Raw genomic sequence first — 21213 nt, forward strand, 5'->3', positions numbered from 1 at the left:
CACTCTGCCATCTGCTATAGACTAATTGATTAACCTTATGCTCCCTTTCCAAAACTTTAATAAGTATGAGGGGTAGAAAGCCACAATACCCATCTGCAAATGTTTCTGATGTAGGTATGCGTATTATAATGTTTTCTAGAACAAACTATACTTTTTACAATTGCTACCTAGGTTTTGAACTAACCTATTGAGCATATCCAGTTTAATTATTGCACCATCGCAAATCCCATCTTCAACAGTTTCATGAAATGACCTGAGGTTAGAGCAAGAGATTGTAATATGATTGAGACACTGAAAATTAATATGGAAACACAGTTTAAAGGGACAAGGTTTGTTCCAGTATAATTTAATCCAGAGGGTTTACACTAGACACTTGAAAATTATACCAGAGCTTACCAGTACAGATCTGGTGGATAAAGACATGTCAAGCATTAACAGCTTTGAAAACAGTTTTCACTATATTAAACAGATGGAATTGTTAACACTGAACTCCCTGGGAACTAGATGCACTGTACATCACAGTACGTAAGAAAAATTTGTTATTCAAAAGGGAACCTACTGGCTTAAACGTGCTCGTCTTCTACTGTAATAAAGAGATGTTGTGGAATCTTAAATTATCATAATTAATTTGAGATTAGACCTTCTTGTAGACTTCAGCATACAAACATATAACTACATGAAGCCTTGATTTAAAAACAATATAAATATAGTAAAAGAGTTCTGCATAAACCAAATTCAAACACTTGTAATTATAACCACAGATATATCACATCTGTCAAGTGGACAAATGTTTGACTTAGAAAACATACCACTGAAAGTTTCTACACTGTGTTGTTCCAGCAACACGTAACTCACAGAAACAATGCTTCATTTGGCGTACAGTAAATGCTAACTGTTACATATTAACTTAATAGATAGACCGCAGAAAACAAGCAGTGACAGTGTACTGTACAGAAGTTGTGGGCACATGAAGAACTTAAGAGCAATCCATATTTGTGATCTTTAAAAAATATCAATCCACAGAGGGTAAGACAAAGGTTTACCTACCATGTGGTACTGAGCGATTCTAAACTGGAAGGTCTCTAGTCCTGTGACCCACCTGCACTGTATAAGCTGATCCAAGCCAGCAAGAAAATGATCTTGCATTTTTCAGCTAAGGATAAGAATCAGGTACAATTCCAATCTTGTTCACTACCCAGAAACTTGCACTTGAAACACACGTACATAGTGACCAAAGATATGTCTGCTCCAAAGAACAGCTACACCAGACTCAAAACTTTAACGGTTGCTGTCAGACCTGCTGAGTTTCTGATTTCATTAAGAACAAGTCTGGTTATGATCCACATATAATGTACTCCAATGCTTAAGTTAGGTTCATTTACTTGGACAAGTTACTGAAGGGCTGTTTATCACCCTTGGTGCAGAACAGGATGACACAGCATCGTTCAGGAAAGATGGGGCTGAAAATAAAACAAAAACAGAAAAACAGATTCAAAAAAAAACTCAATTAAGATCTTAATTTTAAATTCAACTTTACATTGTGTCAAAACTTTCTGTTCTCTATTAGCATGTTATAAAAGAACTAGTCAGTTAAAGATGCAAGAATCCAAACTCTATCAACAATTTTCAAAGGAAAGTATAGAGACAAACATGGAACTGGGATACAGAAAATTAGCTTCTTATAAACAAATTAAAAACTCGCTCAATGGTGAACATTTAGTGTGTATTTAGGGAACAAATAGAAATCTAAAAAAATGAATGGATCAGAATATTCTGTAGGAGATGTTGGCACATTAATGTTTTTTTATTAAGGCACATGACACTGGTAAAAAGGAAAGTTGAGGTAAGTTACAAGCGACTAGATTCCACATTTAACAATATATTTGTCCATGGTGCAGTACTGCTTCTTGGTGGGAGATCAGTGCTTTGTAAGTACCATTTTCAGTCAGCTTTTGGCTTGCTTCCTCTTCATAACCAGTTCAGCCAATAGTTTGTATCTGATTATGCATTCTTCCTGCAGGACAACAAAAAAAGATAAGAGTTGAGTGTGTTTAATAAGCAAGCTACAGCTAGCTATAAGTTACCTTTTGAAGCTTGATCAACATCAAACAATGTCAACAGGGAGTTTGCAAGGAAAAGGAAAAAAAAAGTATTTAGAACTGAGGGAAATTTGAAAAGGTGCCAAAGGCTTGGTCAAAACGTGATTTTATTAGAACCTGAAAAGCAGGGTGCTTAGAGGTAATTCCAAGTGTGCGGCATCATTTTCATATCATCGTTACCTTTCAATGTTTTTCAAAACATCTCTGGTTGGTCCCCCATCCTTCACCAACCATTAATGAGTGCCATGCAAACTCTGCTGCTGGTTTCCTAATTCACACAAAGTCATGGTCACCTGATGCTCTTGTGCTTGCTGACCTACACTGGCTCCTATCTGGGAAATGCCTCAGTTTTATAGCATAGAACAATACAGCACAGAACAGGCCTTTTGGCCCTTGATGTTGTGCCTAACCTGTGAACTATTCTCAGCTTGTCCCCCTACACTATCCCAAAATCATCCATGTGCTTATCCAAGGATTGTTTAAATCTCCCTAATGTGGCTGAGTTGACTACATTGGCAGATAAGGCATTCCACACCCTTACCACACTCTGCATAAAGAAAATTATTATCCTTGTTTCTAAATTCCTCTCTGGCATTATCCACTCCATATCTCTGTAACTTCCCAATTCTATAACCGGAGACATCTGTGGTTCTTGTTTGGAACAGGGAATGTTGAGCAGAGATTTAATTCAGATGAAGAAAAACATGACCGTTCTGAATGGAGTTGATAGAAAGGACCTTTCACTTTAAGTGGTCATTAACCAAGGGTCACAGAGTTGGTGGAAAAAATATTTTCCATCCAGGGGATATGGGTCAGCAACTCATTACCTGAGAAGGGCGGTAGATTCATAAACTCTCATCAGATTTTTTGAAATGGCAGTGACAAAAAGGTTGAATGGCTGTTCTCTAAATGTCTAATTTTGGGTGAAACCCTTGGACAGCTAACAATCTTGTTGGGGACTCCAGATATTAGAAAATGATAAGAGTGCAGAGGGGATACTAACATCCATGCTAATGTAGGGAGAGAATTTCAGACTCCCTCCAACATTCCTGAGAGTCACTCTTCTTCTGCATTTGGAGCAGAAAAGTATGTGTATGAGCAGATTTGTTACAACTGACGTAAAGACTTGGTAAGAATAGATGTAAAAACATGGTTATAACAACCCTGTTTATCTGCAGTGGCAAGTGGGTGGCACGGTGGCACAGTGGTTAGCACTGCTGCCTCACAGTGCCAGAGACCCAGGTTCAATTCCCGCCTCAGGCGACTGACTGTGTGGAGTTTGCATGTTCTCCCAGTGTCTGCGTGGGTTTCCTCCGGGTGCTCCGGTTTCCTCCCACAGTCCAAAGATGTGCAGGTCAGGTGAATTGGCCATGCTAAAGTGCCCGTAGTGTTAGGTAAGGGGTAAATGTATGGGTGGGTTGCACTTCGGCGGGTCGGTGTGGACTTGTTGGGCCGAAGGGCCTGTTTCCACACTGTAATGTAGTCTAATCTAATCTATTAAAGAGGAAAGGCTGACTGGCACAATAAATTAGCAAAATCCATTCAGTGAGACTAAATAAACTTGGCAATCTCTGGTCGTAAATTTTGTGACCTGTTTGCTCTTGAGAAGGCGGTGGTCACCTTCATGGATTTCAGGCTCATCAACAATTTCTGAAAGGAAATTAGGGGTGCACAAGAAAGGTTTGTCTGGACAATACCAACATCTTACGAATGAATATAAAAAACATAACCCATCTGATGTAAAAAAGGACCACAATGCAAACTGCTTACTAATCAAGAAGAAAAAGGAGAGAATTACTTGGGCTCTAAAAGCAACAGCATCAGAAATAGTGTAACTCACAATGACAAGTTCAGATACTCAAAACCAATATTTAAATCACACTGATACAAGCAAAGTAGTGGAAAAGTAGTTGTGCATTTGGTAACCTGGCCAAATTTGATATGGGCCCTGAAACTTCATGGGTCTTTTATCACTCAGCATTTATGGCTTAGTTTATATACAAATAAATTACACTTTACCTCCACTTCACATTATTGTTTCTCGCTGATTTCACCAAGTCATGATATCAGCCATGCATTCCAAGCAAATGTCCTGTTTTTGTTTACTGGTCACCATAAAGGACATTGTAACAAATGCTGAAGTGCTTTGCTTCTCCACCTAGGGTAGAGAATGTAATGGTATAGCAGTAATGTCACGGGACCAGAAATCCAGAACGCCAGGTTAATGTTCTTCGGACAGGGGTCTAAATCCCATCTTGGCAGACGGTGAAATTCAAATTCCATTGAACAAAAAGAAAAGCTAGCTGAATAGTGACTATGTAAACACTGTCAATTGTTGCAAAAACCCATTAGGTTCATTAAGGCTCTTTAAATCAACCATCTTTATCTGATCTGGCTTATCTGTGACTCCAGAGCCAATGTGTTGACTCTCTGGGCAATCAGTGCTGGCCTAGTCAGCAACACACTGAACATAAAACATCTTTGAACCTCTACTCCATCTGTACCAAATATTCCATTTCAAAGGATGGAAAATCTTGAGATTGGTCGGTAGCATGGTGGCTCTGTGGTTAGCACTGCTGCCTCACAGCGCCAGGGACCCAGGTTTGCTTCCAGCCTTGGCCAACTGTCTGTGTGGAGTTTGCGCATTCTCCCGTGTCTGCATGGGTTTTCTTTGGGTGCTCCCGTTTCCTCCTACAGTCCAAAGATGTGCAGGTCAGGTGAATTGGCCATGCTAAATCGCCCATAGGGTTAGGTGCATTAGTCGGAGGGAAATGGGCCTGGGTGGGTGTGGACTTGTTGGGTCTTGTTACTAAATATAATACAAATTAAGTCATTTTGAAACATAAAGAACTAAAACCCAAGTTTACAAACTGACAGACTGTGAGGCGCCTTTATTACTAGGATGGATCGAGTTCCTGAAGAAGGGCTTATGCCCGAAACATCGATTCTCGTGCTCCTTGGATGCTGCCTGACCTGCTGAGCTTTTCCAGCAACACATTTTTCAGTTCTGATCTCCAGCATCTGCAGTCCTCACTTTCTCCTTGTTGGGTTGAAGGGCCTGTTTCTACACTGTGGGAAGTCTGGTCTAGTCTAGTCTAATAACTTTGCAGAGGAGCAGGAAGGGAAAGAAGGTGGCTTAAAAGGGATTAGGAGCTACTGTCCAGAAAAAATAGTTGTCATTTTCCCATCTAAAAGTTGCATTTATATCTTTGGAGTTTGAACTCATTTACAGGAACACTTTTTTTAAAATTACAATATTTTATTCACAAATATTTTAAGCTTAAAAGAAACCAGAGGTTTAGGTACTAAATATAATACAAATTAAGTTATTTTGAAACATAAAGAACTAAAACCCAAGTTTACAAACTGAGACTGTGAGGCGCCTTTATTAATAGGATGGATCGAGTTTTTCCATTATATAGAGCACATTACCTTGGTTTTTCCTGGTACACATTTTGCTATTTTGTCCCAGCGTTCAGAAGTCCCCTTTGGATACTGTTGCAAGGCTAACTCAAGCAGTTTTTGTTGATTTTGGTTCCACAATTCAGCAATTTCTTCTGAAGATCGTATCTTCCCTTTCCTTTTCTTCTCCTCATCACTATCATCATCCAGTTCTGTGTTATCAAAGTCCCTCTGGCGCCTTCCTTTTGGTTTCTGTTCAACCTCTTCTAGGATCATAAGAGTTCTCTCTGATGTTTTTGCAGTTTTTCGTTTCCGTGGTCTGGTCTCTGTGGATAATGCCTCAGTGTAGTTATCTTGATCACCTCCATTTTCAAATTCATTTTCTTCAACTTCCTCATCCCTTTTAGTGATTATGTGGTCAGGCAGAACGGTTTCACGTTTCACACTCTTTACAGTCTGGGATGCAGACTTCAGATCCAATAGCTTTATGGTTCCTGAATACAAAATATTGGATTAACATTGCACAGAGTGTAAGTTTTGATTTAAAACAATATTTATGTGAACAACTTTACCTCTCTATACATATCTATACAGATGAATAGGTAATTATCTACCACATGCACGTCTTCCCCCCTTTGAAAGAACGTTTTGCATATAAATGGATCATTGTCATCATGCCCTGAAGTTCATGGACAGGTGGCCTGCCAGGAGAATTTCAGAATATTCAAGTCTGGAGGTAACAAGCATAGTTATAATGGTTTCACTAGTAAATGAGGCTGAGGCATGGAAAGAATGAGGTGTGACAAAATTATTAGCACTGGAAAGCAGATGGAATCAGCAATTCAATTCAGGATCAGCAGGATGTAACGTTTACAGGGAGTCTGGTTTTGCTACAGACATCAACTGAATTGATAGAAAATTGTGTGAAGGGTGCAGAGTTCATAGCTGTGCTTTAAGAATGCAGCTTCAAGCTTCCCAAAAGTTAACTGGAGAAAAGTAAGGTGCATTCATTTCAGACAACACAAATTCATTGGAAGCAACGATAGAGTTTGATGCGGTCAGCTTATCAGGAGAGTTTGGCCCATTAGAATTATTTCACAAATAGACAGCAGGAAGCTGAGCAAGAGGAGGGGTCCAGGATAAATCCTTGGAGATTATAAAGGTAACAGTAGCTATGTAAACAGAAGCTTGTTGAAGAGCCTCTGACTGCAAACAATTAACAAATTTCATATTAGCATGTAATTAGAGCAATGTCATTGAGAAGGATGAAGGGGAAGAGGAGATGCAGAAGGATAGTGTGTTAAATCATGTCAAAGGTGGCCAAGACCCCTAATGTTACAGACATGAAAGATGCATTTTGTGATGCATTTCAGTGCCATGGCAAAGGCAAGACCTGTTTGGAGAATTCCCTTGGTGCTATAGTTAGGGAAGGCTATTTGTTAGAAAGTAATAACTACAATTTTTAGGTAGCTAATTAACATTTAACTTGTAAACTAACAGCCAGTAGAGGGTTAATAATGTCAGTTGGTGGGGTTTTGTGTTGCGCCTGAGAGATGGGTCAGTTATGGACGCTGAAAGCATCCCTGATAATTCCATCTGCGGAAGTGAACCCAGTTTCAGCTGCTCACCGATCAAACTGATCGGTTTGAGTGGCAGTTGGAGATGCGAGGCAGCACACAAATGGGAGAGAACATCATAGGCAGAAGTTATAGAAATGTAGTCACATCCAAGGTACAGAATGATAGATGCGTGATTGCTAGATGGAACAGACAGTCATTGCAGGGATCCCCTGCAGCTAACCCCCTGTCAAATAAGTATTCTACTTGGCTACGGATGGAGGAGGGGAATGACCCATCAGGTGACAGCACCACAGCTGACCCCTCTGTACACAGGGAAGGGGACAAAGGGTAGTAGAGCAATAGTAATTGGAGATTCAATAGTCAGGGACACAGATAGGCACTTCTGTGGCTGTGCGAGAGACTCCAGGGTGGTATGTTGCCTCCCTGGTGCTAGGGTCATAGATGTCTCTGAGCAGGTAGAAGGTATTCTGAAATGGGAAGGTAAACAAAAAGAAGCTATTGTCCACTTTGACATAAATGTTATAGGTAGGAAGTGGGACAGGTTCCTGCAACGACAATTCAGTGTGTTAGATAGCAAACTAAAAAGCAGGACCTGGGTAGTAATCTCAGGATTACTCAACCTGGCATGTGCTATGAGGCTAGGAACAGATATAGAGTAAAACTTAACACGTGGCTAAAGGCCATTGTGGACCATTGGGATGTCTTCCAGAGAAGGTGGGACCTGTACAAGAGGGATGGGTTACAGCTAAACTGGAGGGGCATCAAGTTTGATGAGTGACACTCAAGACAGTTTAAAACTGGCGTTTGGCAGGGATCGGTGTGTGAACCGAAGCAGATGGTCAGTAAGTGGAGACTAGGGAAGAGCTTGAAACGAAGGCAAGTATTGCTAAGAGGAAGAGCAGTTGCTGAGCTCCGTGGAACTGCAAATACAGTCTAATTCTGCAGTCATTTAGAGTCTGGATTAATGCATGCAATGATGATGTTTCTACCAATGAGACATGGTTGGGGGGGGGGGGGGGGAAACAGGATTGGCAGCTTAATATTCCAAAATATCAATGTTTTAGGTAAGACAGAGGAGGAAGCAAAAGAGGTCGGTGAGTTGCATTACTGGTTAGGAAGCATATCACAATAGCTTTGAGGAAGGACACCCCGGAAATATCTTGTAGTGAGCCATATGGGTCGAGCTCAGGAATAGGATGGGTGCAATCAGAACGCCGGGATTGTACTACAGACCTCCCAGCTGTCAGAGGGAGTTAGAAGAGGGGATATGTGGTCAGATTCTGGGAAGATGCAAAAATAACAGATTTGTTGTGATGGGTGACTTTAACTTCCCCCATATTGACTGGGAGTCCCTTAGTGTGGCAGGCCTGGACAGGAAGCAATTTGTTAGGTGTGTCCAAAGGGGTTTTTTGAAACAGTATGTGGCTACTCCATTGAGGGAGGGGGCCATACTGGACGTGGTATTAAAAAACAAGCCCAGCCAGGTGATCAAAGTTTCAGTAGTGGGTGAACATTTTGGGAACAGTCACCATAATTCCGTAAGCTTTTGGATACTTATGGGTAAAGGATAAGAGTGAACCTCGGATGAAAGTATTAAATTGGAGTAAGGCCAGTTATAACTGAATTTAGCAAAAATTGGAGAATGTGGATTGGGTGTGGCTGTTTGAGGGTACGTTCACATCTGACATGTGGGAGTCTTTTAAAGACCAGTTGATTAGAGTGCAGGGCTAGCATGTTCCAATGAAAATGAAGGACAGGAATGGCAAGTTTCAGGAACCTTAGATGACAGGGGAAATTATCAGTTTAGTCAAAAACAAAAAAGGTATCCTACCTCAGGTCTAGGAAACTAAAAACAGACAAAATCCTTGAAGAATATAGAGAAAGTAGGAAGTAGAGAGTTAAGGGGGCTCAATGGGATCATGAAATGTCCTTGGCCAGCAGGGTTAAGGAGAATCCCAAGGCATTTTCTACATATATTAGGATCAAGAGGGGACCTAGGCAAAGAGTAGGCCGGCTCAAGGATAAAGGAGACAGGTTATGTCTGCAGCCAAAGAAAATGGATGAGATTCTGAATGAGTACCTTACATCAGTATTCACAAAGAGAGGGACATGAGGGATGAAGTGTTGGGTGTCTTGAAATGCATTTAGTACACTAGTCCCAAGGACCGGATGGGATCTATCCCTGTGGGTGGCAAGGAATTGGTTTGGGCCTTAATAAATATCTTTGAATCCTCTTTGGCCTCAGGCAAGGTTCCAAAGGTCTGGAGAATGGTCAATGTTGTTCCTTTATTTAAGAAGGGAAATAAGAGATAACCCAGGTAATTACAGGCTGGTGAGCCTGATTTCAGTGGTGGGGAAGCTGCTGGAGAAGCTACTGAGGCAGGATTTATTTACATTTGGAAGCGAATGGACTTGTTAGTGAGAGGCAGCATTGGATTGTGCAGGGAAGGTCATGTCTCACCAACTTGATTGAAGTTTTTGAAGTGGTGACAAGAATAATAATTGACGGAAGGGCAGTGGATGTTATCTACACGGAGTTAGTAAGACATTTCATAAAGTACCTCATGGCAGGCTGGTATAAGAGGTAGAGTCTCACGCAAACCAAGGTGTGCTGGCTAGATGTATACAGAACTGGCTTGGTTATAGAAGACAGAGTATAATGGAAGGGTGCTTTTCAGAAAGGAGATCAGTAACTAATGGCATTCCACAGGCATCAGTGCTGGGGCCTTTGTTGTTTGATATATAAAAAATGTAAGCGGTCTGATTGGCAGGTCTGCAATTACGCCAAAATTGGAGGAGTTGCAGATAGTGAGGAGGATTGTCAAAGGATCAGTAGGATATAAATAGATTGCAGATGTGGCCAGAGAAATGACAGATAGAGTTTAATCTAGACAAATGTGAGGTGATGTATTTCAGAAGATCAAATTCAGGTGTGAATTATACAATAAACGGCAGCACCCTTAGGAGCACTGATATACAGAAGGATCTGGGCATACAGGTCCATAGGTCCCTGAAAGTTGCAATACAGGTGGAAAAGGTGGTCAAGAGGCATGCAGTACGCTGGCCTTCATCAGCTAAGGCATCAAATATATATCTCTGTCAGGATATTGGTTATGTTACAGCTGCATAAAACTTTAGGAGAAAGTGAGGACTGCAGATGCTGGATATCGAGTCGAAAAGTGTGGTGCTGGAAAAGCACAAGTCAGGCAGCATCCGAAGAGCAGGAGAGTCAATGTTTCAAGCTTTAGCTCTTCATCAGGAATGGAGGGGGCCCGAAAGGGCAGAGAGAGAAATGAGAGAGGGGTGGGGCTGGGGGCAAAGTAGCTGGGAATGCGATAGGTAGATGAAGGGGGAGCAGATAGGTGGGAAGGGAGATAGACAGGCAGGACAGTTTAAGAGGGCGGTGCTGGGTTAGAGGGTTGGATCTGGGATAAGGTGCCGGGAGGAGAAATGAAGAAACTGGTGAAATTAACATTGATCCTGTGTGGTTGGAGGGTCCCAAGGTGGAAGATGAGGCGTTCCTCCTCCAGGTGTCAAGTGGTTAGGGTTTGGCAGTGGAAGAGGCCAAGGGATTGCATGTCCTTGGCAGAGTGCAAGGGGGAGGTGAAGTGTTCGGCCACAGGGTGGTGGAGTTGTATAGTGCGTGTGTCCCAGAGATGTTGTCTGAAACATTCCGCAAGTTGGCATCCTGTCTCCCCAATGTAGAGGGGACCACATCAAAAGTAACGGACACAGTAGATGGCATACGTGGAAGTATAGGTAAATCTCTGTCCATTGTGGAAAGATCCTTCGGGGCTTGGATGGAGGGGGGACGTGTGGGCACAGATTTTACATTGACAAGGGAATGGGCCGGGAGTGAAGGATGGGTTGGTGAGGGAGGCGTGGACCTCAGAAGGGAATCGCAGAGGCAATGGTCTCTGCGGAATGCAGATAGAGATGGGGAGAGAAATGCAGAAATGGTGGAGGATGATGCGATATATCCAGAGGTTGGTGGAGTGTAAAAGTGAGGTCCAGAGGGTTTCTCTCCTTGCTGCGATTGGAGGGATGGGGTTCAAGGGTGGAGGTGCGGGAAGTGGAGATGCATTGGAGGGCATCGTTGACCACATGGGAGGGGAAAAATTGTGGTTCCTGAAGAAGGAGGCCATTTGAGATGTTCTATGGTGGAATTGGTCCTCCTGGAAGCAGAAGCAGCAGAGGCGGAGGCTTTGGATAATGTTTTGCAGAAGGCAGGGTGGGAGGAGGTATAGTCCAGGTAGCTGTGGGAATCAGTGGGTTTGAAGTATATGCCCGTGTTGAGTCGGTTACCGGAAATGGAATGGAGTGGTCTGGAAAGGGGAGGGAGGGGTCTGAGATGGTCCAGATGAACTTGAGGTCAGGGTAGAAAAAGTGTTTGTGAAGTTGATTAACTGTTCAACCTCCTTGTGTGAGCACAAGGTAGCACCGATGCAGTCACCGATGAAGCAGAGGAAAAGGTGGGGAGTAGTGCTGGTGTAACTGTGAAAGATGGACTGTTCCACATACCCGATGAAGAGGCAGGCATAGCTGGGGCCTATCCGGGTCCCCATGGGAACCCCTTTGGTCCAGAGATGACTGTATTGGCACTACCTCATGCTCCCATGAAGAGGTTGAACAGTTCATAAACTTCCACCCTGATCTCAAGTTCACCTGGACCATCTCCTACAGAGTGTCTGAGTGTCAACTGCATTGCTGTGGGTCTGGAGTCATAACCAAGAAAGACCAGCAGATTTCGTTCTCTGTGAACCAGATGATTGTCCAGTGGTTTCTCAGTCAACATCACTGTATTTTTGTTGCAAATTTAATTAACCTGATTTAAATTCCCCAGATGTCTTGGCAGGACTTGAATTCATGTCTCTGGATCATTTAGGTAAAAACAATGACTGCAGATGCTGGAAACCAGATTCTGGATTAGTGGTGCTGGAAGAGCACAGCAGTTCAGGCAGCATCCAAGGAGCAGTAAAAATCGATGTTTCAGGCAAAAGCTCTTCTGGATCATTTGCCCAGGCCTCTCCATTAGTGGCCCAGTAACAACCATAATGTTAAAATATCCCTAAGTATATATTGTGGACTCAACTTTTTAACCATATAAATTAATAATTTATGTGAAGAGCATTATAACTGTAGATCCAAGTTTGCAGATGACACTTAGGTGGCACAGTAAATTTAACAGATGGCTAACTTAGAAAGGTATATCGACAGTTGAAGTGAATGTGCAAAACAACAGATGAAGTTCTACATCGGCAAGTGCACAGTCACCCACTTTGGATCCAAGAAAAACCAAATGGGAAGAGTTTTTAAATGGCACAAAACTAAAACGTGGAGAAGCAACTGAATTTACATATCCACATACTCAAACCTAGAGGACAGCTACAAAGTGTAATCCATAAAGTTAACAGAATGCTGCTCTTTACTATAAGGGGTGGCAGGACACAATGGGAAGGAAGTTATGCTTCAGTCTTAGAGGTTTGAACATTCTCCACCCGGGGTACTCAGAAATAATCACTGTCATTAAAAAAAGAATAACACGTGAACTATTTTCCTTCTATTATACTAAGTCTTCAAGTTTTAAATTATGGCGGGAGGTTGTATAAGCATGAAACATGGCTTGGAATCCCTTGATCTCAGAAGACTTTTAAAATGATAAAGAGATTAGTAAAGAATAAATACAAAGCAACTGTTTTGTTTGGTAAGAATCCAAAATACCTAGGGCAGGAGTCTTTTATGGATATACCCATTTCAAACAGGTACGCTATTTTGGAAAATGTAGGGGGTGATGGATTCTCAGGGGAACGTAGCACGAACAGCTAAGTTTCTGGTATTGAGACTGGCTCTAATGCAATGAAGGGTACGTCAGGTTCCAAGAGATCAATTATGTTCGTGGATTCTGTAGTCCAAGGTACGGACAGATTTTTCTGTGGCCAGCAGAGAAAAAGCAGAATGGTGTGTTGTTTCCCTGCTGCCAGGATCAAGGATGTCTCAGAGAGGGTGCAGAATGTTCTCACAGGGGAGAGGGGCCAGCAAGAGATCATTGTCCACATTGGAACCAATGACGTTGGAAGGGAAAAGGTTGAGATTCTGAGGGGAGATTACAGAGAGTTAGCCAGAAATTTAAAAAGGAGGTCCTCAAGGGTAGTAGTTTCTGGATTACTCCCAGTGTTACGAGCTAGTGAGGGCAGGAATAGGAGGATAGAGCAGATGAATGCATGGCTGAGGAGCTGGTGTATGGGAGAAGGATTCATATTTTTGGATCATTGGAATCTCTTTTGGGGGAGAAGTGACCTGTACAAGAAAGACGGATTGCACCTAAATTGGAAGGGGACTAATATACTGGCTGGGAAACTTGCTAGAACTGCTTGGGAGATAGTGAAGAAAGAGATCAATCTGAGACTGGTACAGTTGAGAACAGAAGTGAGTCAAACAGTCAGGGCAGGCAGGGACAAGGTAGGACTAATAAATTAAACTGCATTTATTTCAATGCAAGTGGCCTAACAGGGAAGGCAGATGAACTCAGGGCATGGTTAGGAACATGCGACTGGGATATCATAGCAATTACAGAAACATGGCTCACAGATGGGCAGTACTGGCAGCTTCATGTTCCAGGATACAAATGCTACAGGAAGGATAGAAGAGAGGGAAGAGAGGAGGGGGAGTGGCATTTTTGATAAGGGATAGCATTACAGCTGTGCTGAGGGAGGATATTCCTGGAAATACATCCAGGTAAGTTATTTGGGTGAAACTGAGAAATAAGAAAGGAATGATCAACTTACTGGGATTGTATTATAGACCCCCTAATAGTCAGAGGGAAATTGAGAAACAAAATTGTAAGGAGATCTCAGCTATCTGTAAGAATAACAGGATAGTTATTGTAGAGGATTTTAACTTTCCAAACATCGACTGGGACTGCCATAGTGTTTAGATGGAGAGGAATTTCTTAAGTGCGTACAAGACAATTTTCTGATTCAGTATGTGGATGTACCTACTAGAGAAGGTGCAAAACCTGACCTACTCTTGGGAAATAAGGCAGGGCAGGTAACTGAGGTGACAGTAGGGGAGCACTTTGGGGCCAGTGACCATAATTCTATTCGTTTTAAAATCATAATGGAAAAGGATAAACCAGATCTAAAAGTTGAAGTTCTAAATTGGAGAAAGGCCAATTCTGACGGTATTAGGCAAGAAATTTCGATTGGAGGCAGATTTTCGCAGGTAAAGGGACGGCTGGAAAATGGGAAGCCCTCAGAAATGAGATAACGAGAATCCAGAGAAAGTATATTCCTGTCAGGGTGAAAGGGAAGGTTGGTAGGTATAGAGAATGCTAGATGACTAAAGAAATTGAGTGTTGGTTAAGAAAAAGAAGGAAGCATATGTTAGGTGTAGACAGGATGGATCGAGTGAATCCTTAGAAGAGTATAAAGGAAGTAGCAGTATACTTAAGATGGAAATCAGGAGGGCAAAGAGGGATCAGGAGATAGCTTTGGAAAATAGAATTAAGGAGAATCCAAAGGGTTTTTACAAATATATTAAGGACAAAAGGGTAACTAGGGAGAGAATAGGGCCAATCAAAGATCAGCAAGGCAGCCTTTGTGTGGAGCCACAGAAAATGGGGGAAGATACTAAATGAATATTTTGCATCAGTATTTACTGTGGAAAAGAATATGGAAGATATAGACTGTAGGGAAATAGTGCAGTGAAGAAGGCATATGGCGTACTGGCTTTTATTGGTAGAGGAATTGAGTTCCGGAGTTCTGAGGTCATGCTGCAGTTGTATAAGACTCTGGTGCGGCCGCATCTGGAATATTGTGTGCAGTTTTGGTCGCCATACTATAGGAAGGATGTGGAGGCACTGGAACGGGTGCAGAGGAAGTTTACCAGGATGTTGCCTGGTATGGTAGGCAGATCCTATGAGGAAAGGCTGAGGCACTTGGGGTTGTTTTCATTGGAGAAAAGAAGGTTTAGGGGTGACTTGATAGAGGTGTACAAGATGATTAGGGAGTTAGATAGGGTTGACAGTGAGAACCTTTTTCCACGTATGGAGTCAGCTATTACAAGGGGGCATAGCTTTAAATTAAGGGGGGGGTAGATATAGGACTGATGTTAGGGGTAGGTTCTTCACTCAGCGAGTCGTAAGTTCATGGAATGCCCTGCCAGTAGCAGTGGTGGACTCTCCCTCTTTATGGGTATTTAAGCGGGCATTGGATAGGTATATGGAGGATAGTGGGTTAGTGTAGGTTAGGTGGGCTTTGATCGGCGCAACATCGAGGGCCGAAGGGTCTGTACTGCGCTGTATTCTTCTATGTTCTATGTTCTATGGTGACATCTTGCAATATGTCCAGATTACAGAGGAGGAAGTGCTGGATGTCTTGAAACAGTTAAAGGTGGATAAATCCCCAGGACCTGATCAGGTGTACCCGAGAACTCGGTGGGAAGCGAGAGAAGTGATTGCTGGGCCTCTTGCTGAGATATTTGTATCATCAATAGTTACAGGTGAGGTGCCAGAAGACTGGAGGTTGGCAAACGTGATGCCACTCTTTAAGAAGGGCAGTAAAGACAAGCCAGGGAACTACAGACCGGTGAGCCTGACCTCAATAGTGGGCAAGTTCTTGGAGGGAATCCTGAGGTACAGGATGTACATGTATTTGGAAAGGTAAGGACTGATTAGGGATATTGGATTAGTGGTGCTGGAAGAGCACAGCAGTTCAGGCAGCATCCGAGGAGCAGTAAAATCGACGTTTCGGGCAAAAGCCCTTCATCAGGAATAAAGGCAAAGAGCCTGAAGGGTGGAGAGATAAGCGGGAGGAGGGTGGGGGTGGGGAGAAAATAGCATAGAGTACAATAGGTGAGTGGGGGAGGGGATGAAGGTGATAGGCCAGGGAGGAGGGTGGAGTGGAGAGGTGGAAAAGAAGATAGGCAGGTAGGACAAACCATGGGGACAGTGCCGCGCCGGAAGTTTGGAACTAGGGTAAGTTTGGGGGGGGGGGGGGGGGGGGAGGGGGGGAAGAGGGGAAATGAGGAAACTGGTGAAGTCCACATTGATGCCCTGGGCTTGAAGTGTTCTGAGGCGTTCGTCTTCCAGGCGTCTGGTGGTGAGGGAGTGGCGGTGAAGGAGGCCCAGGACCTCCATGTCCTCGGCAGAGTGGGAGGGGGAGTTGAAATGTTGGGCCACTGGGCGGTGTGGTTGATTGGTGCGGGTGTCCCAGAGATGTTTCCTAAAGCGCTCTGCTGGGAGGCATCCCGTCTCCCCAGTGTAGAGGAGACCGCATCGGGAGCGACGGATACAATAAATGATATTAGTGGATGTGCAGGTAAAACTTTGATGGATATGGAAGGCTCCTTTAGGGCCTTGGATGGAGGTGAGGGAGGAGGTGTGGGCGCAGGTATTGCAATTCCTGCGTTGGCAGGGGAAGGTGCCAGGATGGGAGGGTGGGTTGTAGGGGGCATGGACCTGACCAGGTAGTTACGGAAGGAACGGTCTTTGCGGAAGGCGGAAAGGGGTGGGGAGGGAAATATATCCCTGGTGGTGGGGTCTTTTTGGAGGTGGTGGAAATGTTGGTGGATGATTTGGTTTATGCGAAGGTTGGTAGGGTGGAAGGTGAGCACCAGGGCATTCTGTGATTAGGGACAGTCAACATGGCTTTGTGCGTGAGGAATCATGTCTCACAAACTTGATTGAGTTTTTTGAAGAAGTAACAAAGAAGATTGATGAGGGCAGAGCAGTAGACGTGATCTGCATGGACTTCAGTAAGGCGTTCGACAAGGTTCCCCATGGGAGACTGATAATCAAGGTTAGATCTCATGGAATAAAGGGAGAACTAGCCATTTGGATACAGAACTGGCTCAAAGTTAGAAGACAGAAGGTGGTGGTGGAGGGTTGTTTTTCAGACTGGAGGCCTGTGACCAGTGAAGTGCCACAAGGATCAGTGCTGGGTCCTCTACTTTTTGTCATTTACATAAATGATTTGGATGCGAGCATAAGAGGTACAGTTAATAAGTTTGCAGATGACACCAAAATTGGAGGTGTAGTGGACTGCAAAGAGGGTTACCTCAGATTACAACAGGATCTGGACCAGATGGGCCAATGGGCTGTGAAGTGGCAGATGGAGTTTAATTCAGATAAATGTGAGGTGCTGCATTTTGTGAAAGCAAATCTTAGCAGGACTTCTACACTTAATGGTAAGGTCCTAAGGAGTGTTGCTAAACAAAGAGACCTTGGAGTACAGGGTCATAGCTCCTTGAAAGTCGAGTCGCAGGTAGATAGGATAGTGAAGACGACGTTTAGTATGCTTTCCTTTATTGGTCAGAGTATTGAGTACTGGAGTTGGGAGGTCATTTTTTTTTGAGTGCGAGCAGCAGCTGAGTTTAAACGAACCCGGAAGGCTACAGCTAAGGTAAGACAGTTTGTTTTAAAATTACTTACCGGTAGCGGGCAGCGGTGTTTTTTTTTCTCTTCACAGAAAGAGTGGGAGCAGCAGGGGGAAGTGACGATGACCAGAGGGGCAGCCGGGACCCGGAAGCTGGTGTAGCGCAAGCTTACCTGGGTAGGTTTTTTTTCCTATAAAAGCGCGCAGGAGAGGAACCCGAGACACTACAGAGGTAGTGTCTCCCACCCACCCTCCTCCTCTAACCTAATAATAAGACCCGTTGTGGTAAGTAGGTAAGTGCTGCATTTTGCTTGTTCTATTCTTTAGACCTAGTTTTTTTAAAAAAGGTTACTTTTAGAGGGATGGCAGTGAAGGCAGTGCAATGTTCCTCTTGCAACATGTATGAGGTGAGGGATGCCATGGACGTCCCTGCTGATTACACTTGCAGGAAGTGCACCCATCTCCAGCTCCTCCAAGACCGTGTTAGGGAACTGGAGCTGGAGTTGGATGAACTTAGGATCATTCGGGAGGGAGAGGGGGCCATAGATCGGAGCTATAGGGAAGTAGTAACTCCAAAGATTGCAGACAGATGGGTGACAGTGAGGGGGACTGGGAGGAAGTAGCCAGTGCAGGGACCCCCTGCGGCCGTTCCCCTCAAGAACAAGTATACCATTTTGGATACTTGTGGGGGGGGAAAACTTACCAGGGGTAAGCGATGGGGTTCAAGCCCGAAGTCGTGGTCCACATTAGCACCAACGACATAGGTAGGAGGAGGGCTGAGGATGTTAGGCAGGCTTTCAGGGAGCTAGGTTGGAAGCTCAGAGTTAGAACAAACAGAGTTGTTGTCTCTGGTTTGTTACCCGTGCCACGTGATAGAGAGTTGAGGAATAGGGAGAGAGAACAGTTAAATGCGTGGCTACAGGGATGGTGCAGGAGGGAGGGATTCCGGTATCTGGATAACTGGGGTTCTTTCTGGGGAAGGTGGGACCTCTATAAACAGGATGGTCTACACCTGAACCTGAGGGGCACCAGTATCCTTGGGGGGAGGTTTGCTAGTGGTCTTGGGAGGGGGGGGGGGGGGGGAGGTTTAAACTAACTCTGCAGGGGCATGGGAACCTAGACTGTAGCTTTAGGGTGCAGGACCTGGAGTGTAGGGAGGTTAGGAACATGGCATCAATCTCAAAGGAGGGTGCCTGTAAACAGGAAAGTGGCTTGAAGTGTGTATACTTCAATGCAAGAAGTATACGAAATAAGGTAGGTGAACTTGCAGCGTGGGTTGGTATTTTGATGTTGTGACTATTACGGAGACATGGGTAGAACAGGGACAGGATTGGCTGTTGCAGGTGCCAGGGTTTAAATGCTTTAGTAGGGTCAGAGGTGGGGGTAAAAGAGGGGGAGGTGTGGCATTGCTTGTCAAAGATAGTATTACAGCGGTGGAAAGGACGATGGATGAAGACTCACCATCTGAGGTAGTTTGGGCTGAGGTTAGGAATAGGAAAGGTGAGGTCACCCTGTTAGGAGTTTTCTACAGGCCTCCTAATAGTCCGAGAGACGTAGAAGAAAGGATTGAGAGGATGATTCAGGAGAAGAGTGAAAGTAATAGGGTGGTTGTTATGGGGGACTTTAACTTTCCTGATATTGACTGGGAAAGCTATAGCTCGAGTTCGTTTGATGGATTGGTGTTTGTCCAATGTGTGCAGGAAGGTTTCCTGACACAATATGTAGACAGGCCAACAAGAGGTGAGGCCATACTGGATTTGGTTCTGGGTAACGAACCAGGCCAGGTGTTAGAATTGGAGGTAGGTGAGCACTTTGGGGACAGTGACCACAATTCGGTGACTTTTACTCTAGTGATGGAGAGGGATAAGTGTGCACTGCAGGGCAAGAGTTATAGCTGGGGGCAGGGTAACTATGATGCGGTGAGGCACGACTTTGGATGCGTGGCTTGGAAAAGTAGGCTTCAAGGCAAGGGCGCAATTGATATGTGGAGCTTGTTCAAGGAGCAACTATCGAGTGTCCTTGATAAGTATGTATCTGACAGGCAGGGAGGAAAGGGTCGTGTGAGGGAGCCGTGGTTTAATAAGGAATTGGAATCCCTTGTTAAAGGGAAGAGGGCGGCCTAAGTAAAGATGAGGCGTGAAGGTTCAATTGGGGCGATTGAGAGTTATAAAGGTAGCCAGGAAGGATCTGAAGAGAGAGCTAAGAGCAGCAAGGAGGGGACATGAAAAGTCCTCCGTTGGTAGGATTAGGGAAAACCCAAAGGCTTTCTCTAGGTATGTCAGGAATAAAAGAATGACCAGGGTAGAAATAGGTACAGCCAAGGATAGTAGTGGGAAATTGCGTGTGGAGGCTGAAGAGATTGGGGAGACACTGAATGAATACTTTCCGTCAGTATTCACTCAGGAACAGGGCATTGTTGCAGATGTGAATGGACGGCTTTGAGGGATGTAGGGAAGAGGTGTTGGAAATTCTGGAAAGGGTGAAAATAGATAAGTCCCCTGGGCCTGATGGCATTTATCCTAGGATTCTCTGGGAAGCAAGGGAAAAGACTTTATTTATCCTATCCATGCCCCTCAATTTTGTAATGAGGTTTACCAGGATGTTGCCTGGTATGGTAGGAAGATCGTATGAGGAAAGGCTGAGGCACTTGGGGCTGTTTTCATTAGAAAAAAGAAGGTTTAGGGGTGACTTGATAGAGGTGTACAAGATGATTAGGGGTTTAGATAGGGTTGACCATGAGAACCTTTTTCCACGTATGGAGTCAGCTATTACGAGGGGGCATAGCTTTAAATTAAGGGGTGGTAGGTATAGGACAGATATTAGGGGTAGATTCTTTACTCAGCGAGTCGTGAGTTCATGGAATGCCCTGTCAGTAGCAGTGGTGGACTCTCCCTCTTTATGAGCATTTAAACGGGCATTGGATAGGCATATGGAGGATAGTGGGCTAGTGTAGGTTAGGTGGGCTTGGATCGGCGCAACATCGAGGGCCAAAGGGCCTGTACTGCACTGTATTTTTCTATGTTTTATGTCATGTTGCGGCTGTACAGGACATTGGTTAGGCCACTTTTGGAATATTGTGCAATTCTGGTCTGCTTCCTATCGGAAAGATGTTGTGAAACTTGAAAGGGTTCAGAAAAGATTTACAAGGATGTTGCCAGGGTTGGAGGATCTGAGCTACAGGGAGAGGCTGAACAGGCTGGAGCTGTTTTCCCTGGAGCATCGGAGGCTGAGGGGTGACCTCGTAGAGGTTTACAAAATTATGAGGGGCATGGATAGGATAAATAGACAAAGTCTTTTCCCTGGGGTCGGCGAGTCCAGGACTGGAGGGCATAGGTTTAGGGTGAGAGGGGAAAGATATAAGAGAGACCTAAGGGGCAACTTTTTCACGCAGAGGGTGGTAAGTATATGGAATGAGCTGCCAGAGGAAGTGGTGGAGGCTGGTACAATTGCAACATTTAAGAGGGATTTGGATGGGTATATGAATAGGAAGAGCTTGGGGTGCTAGCAGGTGGGACTAGATTGGGTTGGTATATCTGGTCGGAGTGGACAGGTTGGACCAAAGGGTCTGTTTCCATGCTGTACATCTCTGTGACTCTTTGACTCTAAGAGGGTGTAATCTTAAAATTAGGCCTAAGCCATTCAAGAGTGAAAGCAATGACATTTATAAATCTAACAGTTTGTCACGACAATTCTGCAAAAGTTTTTAAGGTTGACATAAAGCATTTCCACTTGCAGAATAGAGCAAAACTACAGTCCATC

The 21213-nt window shown here is 44.1% G+C and overlaps 1 protein-coding gene across 2 annotated transcripts in view; it reads right to left on the minus strand.

The window, feature by feature from the left end:
* Window positions 1–330: 330 nt before the first annotated feature.
* The window catches only part of dnajc1 (DnaJ (Hsp40) homolog, subfamily C, member 1), a 248945-nt gene continuing 228062 nt past the window's right edge, over window positions 331–21213 (minus strand). The window contains exons 11-13 of one of the 2 annotated variants that reach the window (XM_072575955.1): window positions 5532–5995; window positions 1937–2014; window positions 331–1460 (exon numbers count right to left, since the gene is read on the minus strand). In XM_072575955.1, coding sequence (XP_072432056.1) covers window positions 1946–2014; window positions 5532–5995 — 533 coding nt within the window. In that variant the 3' untranslated portion in view covers window positions 331–1460; window positions 1937–1945. Of the gene's footprint in view, window positions 1461–1785; window positions 2015–5531; window positions 5996–21213 lie in introns of those variants that run through there. The other variant, XM_072575954.1, reaches the window with a different exon arrangement.

This window comes from Chiloscyllium punctatum, chromosome 8, assembly GCF_047496795.1.
Source record: "Chiloscyllium punctatum isolate Juve2018m chromosome 8, sChiPun1.3, whole genome shotgun sequence".
NCBI lineage: Eukaryota > Metazoa > Chordata > Chondrichthyes > Orectolobiformes > Hemiscylliidae > Chiloscyllium > Chiloscyllium punctatum.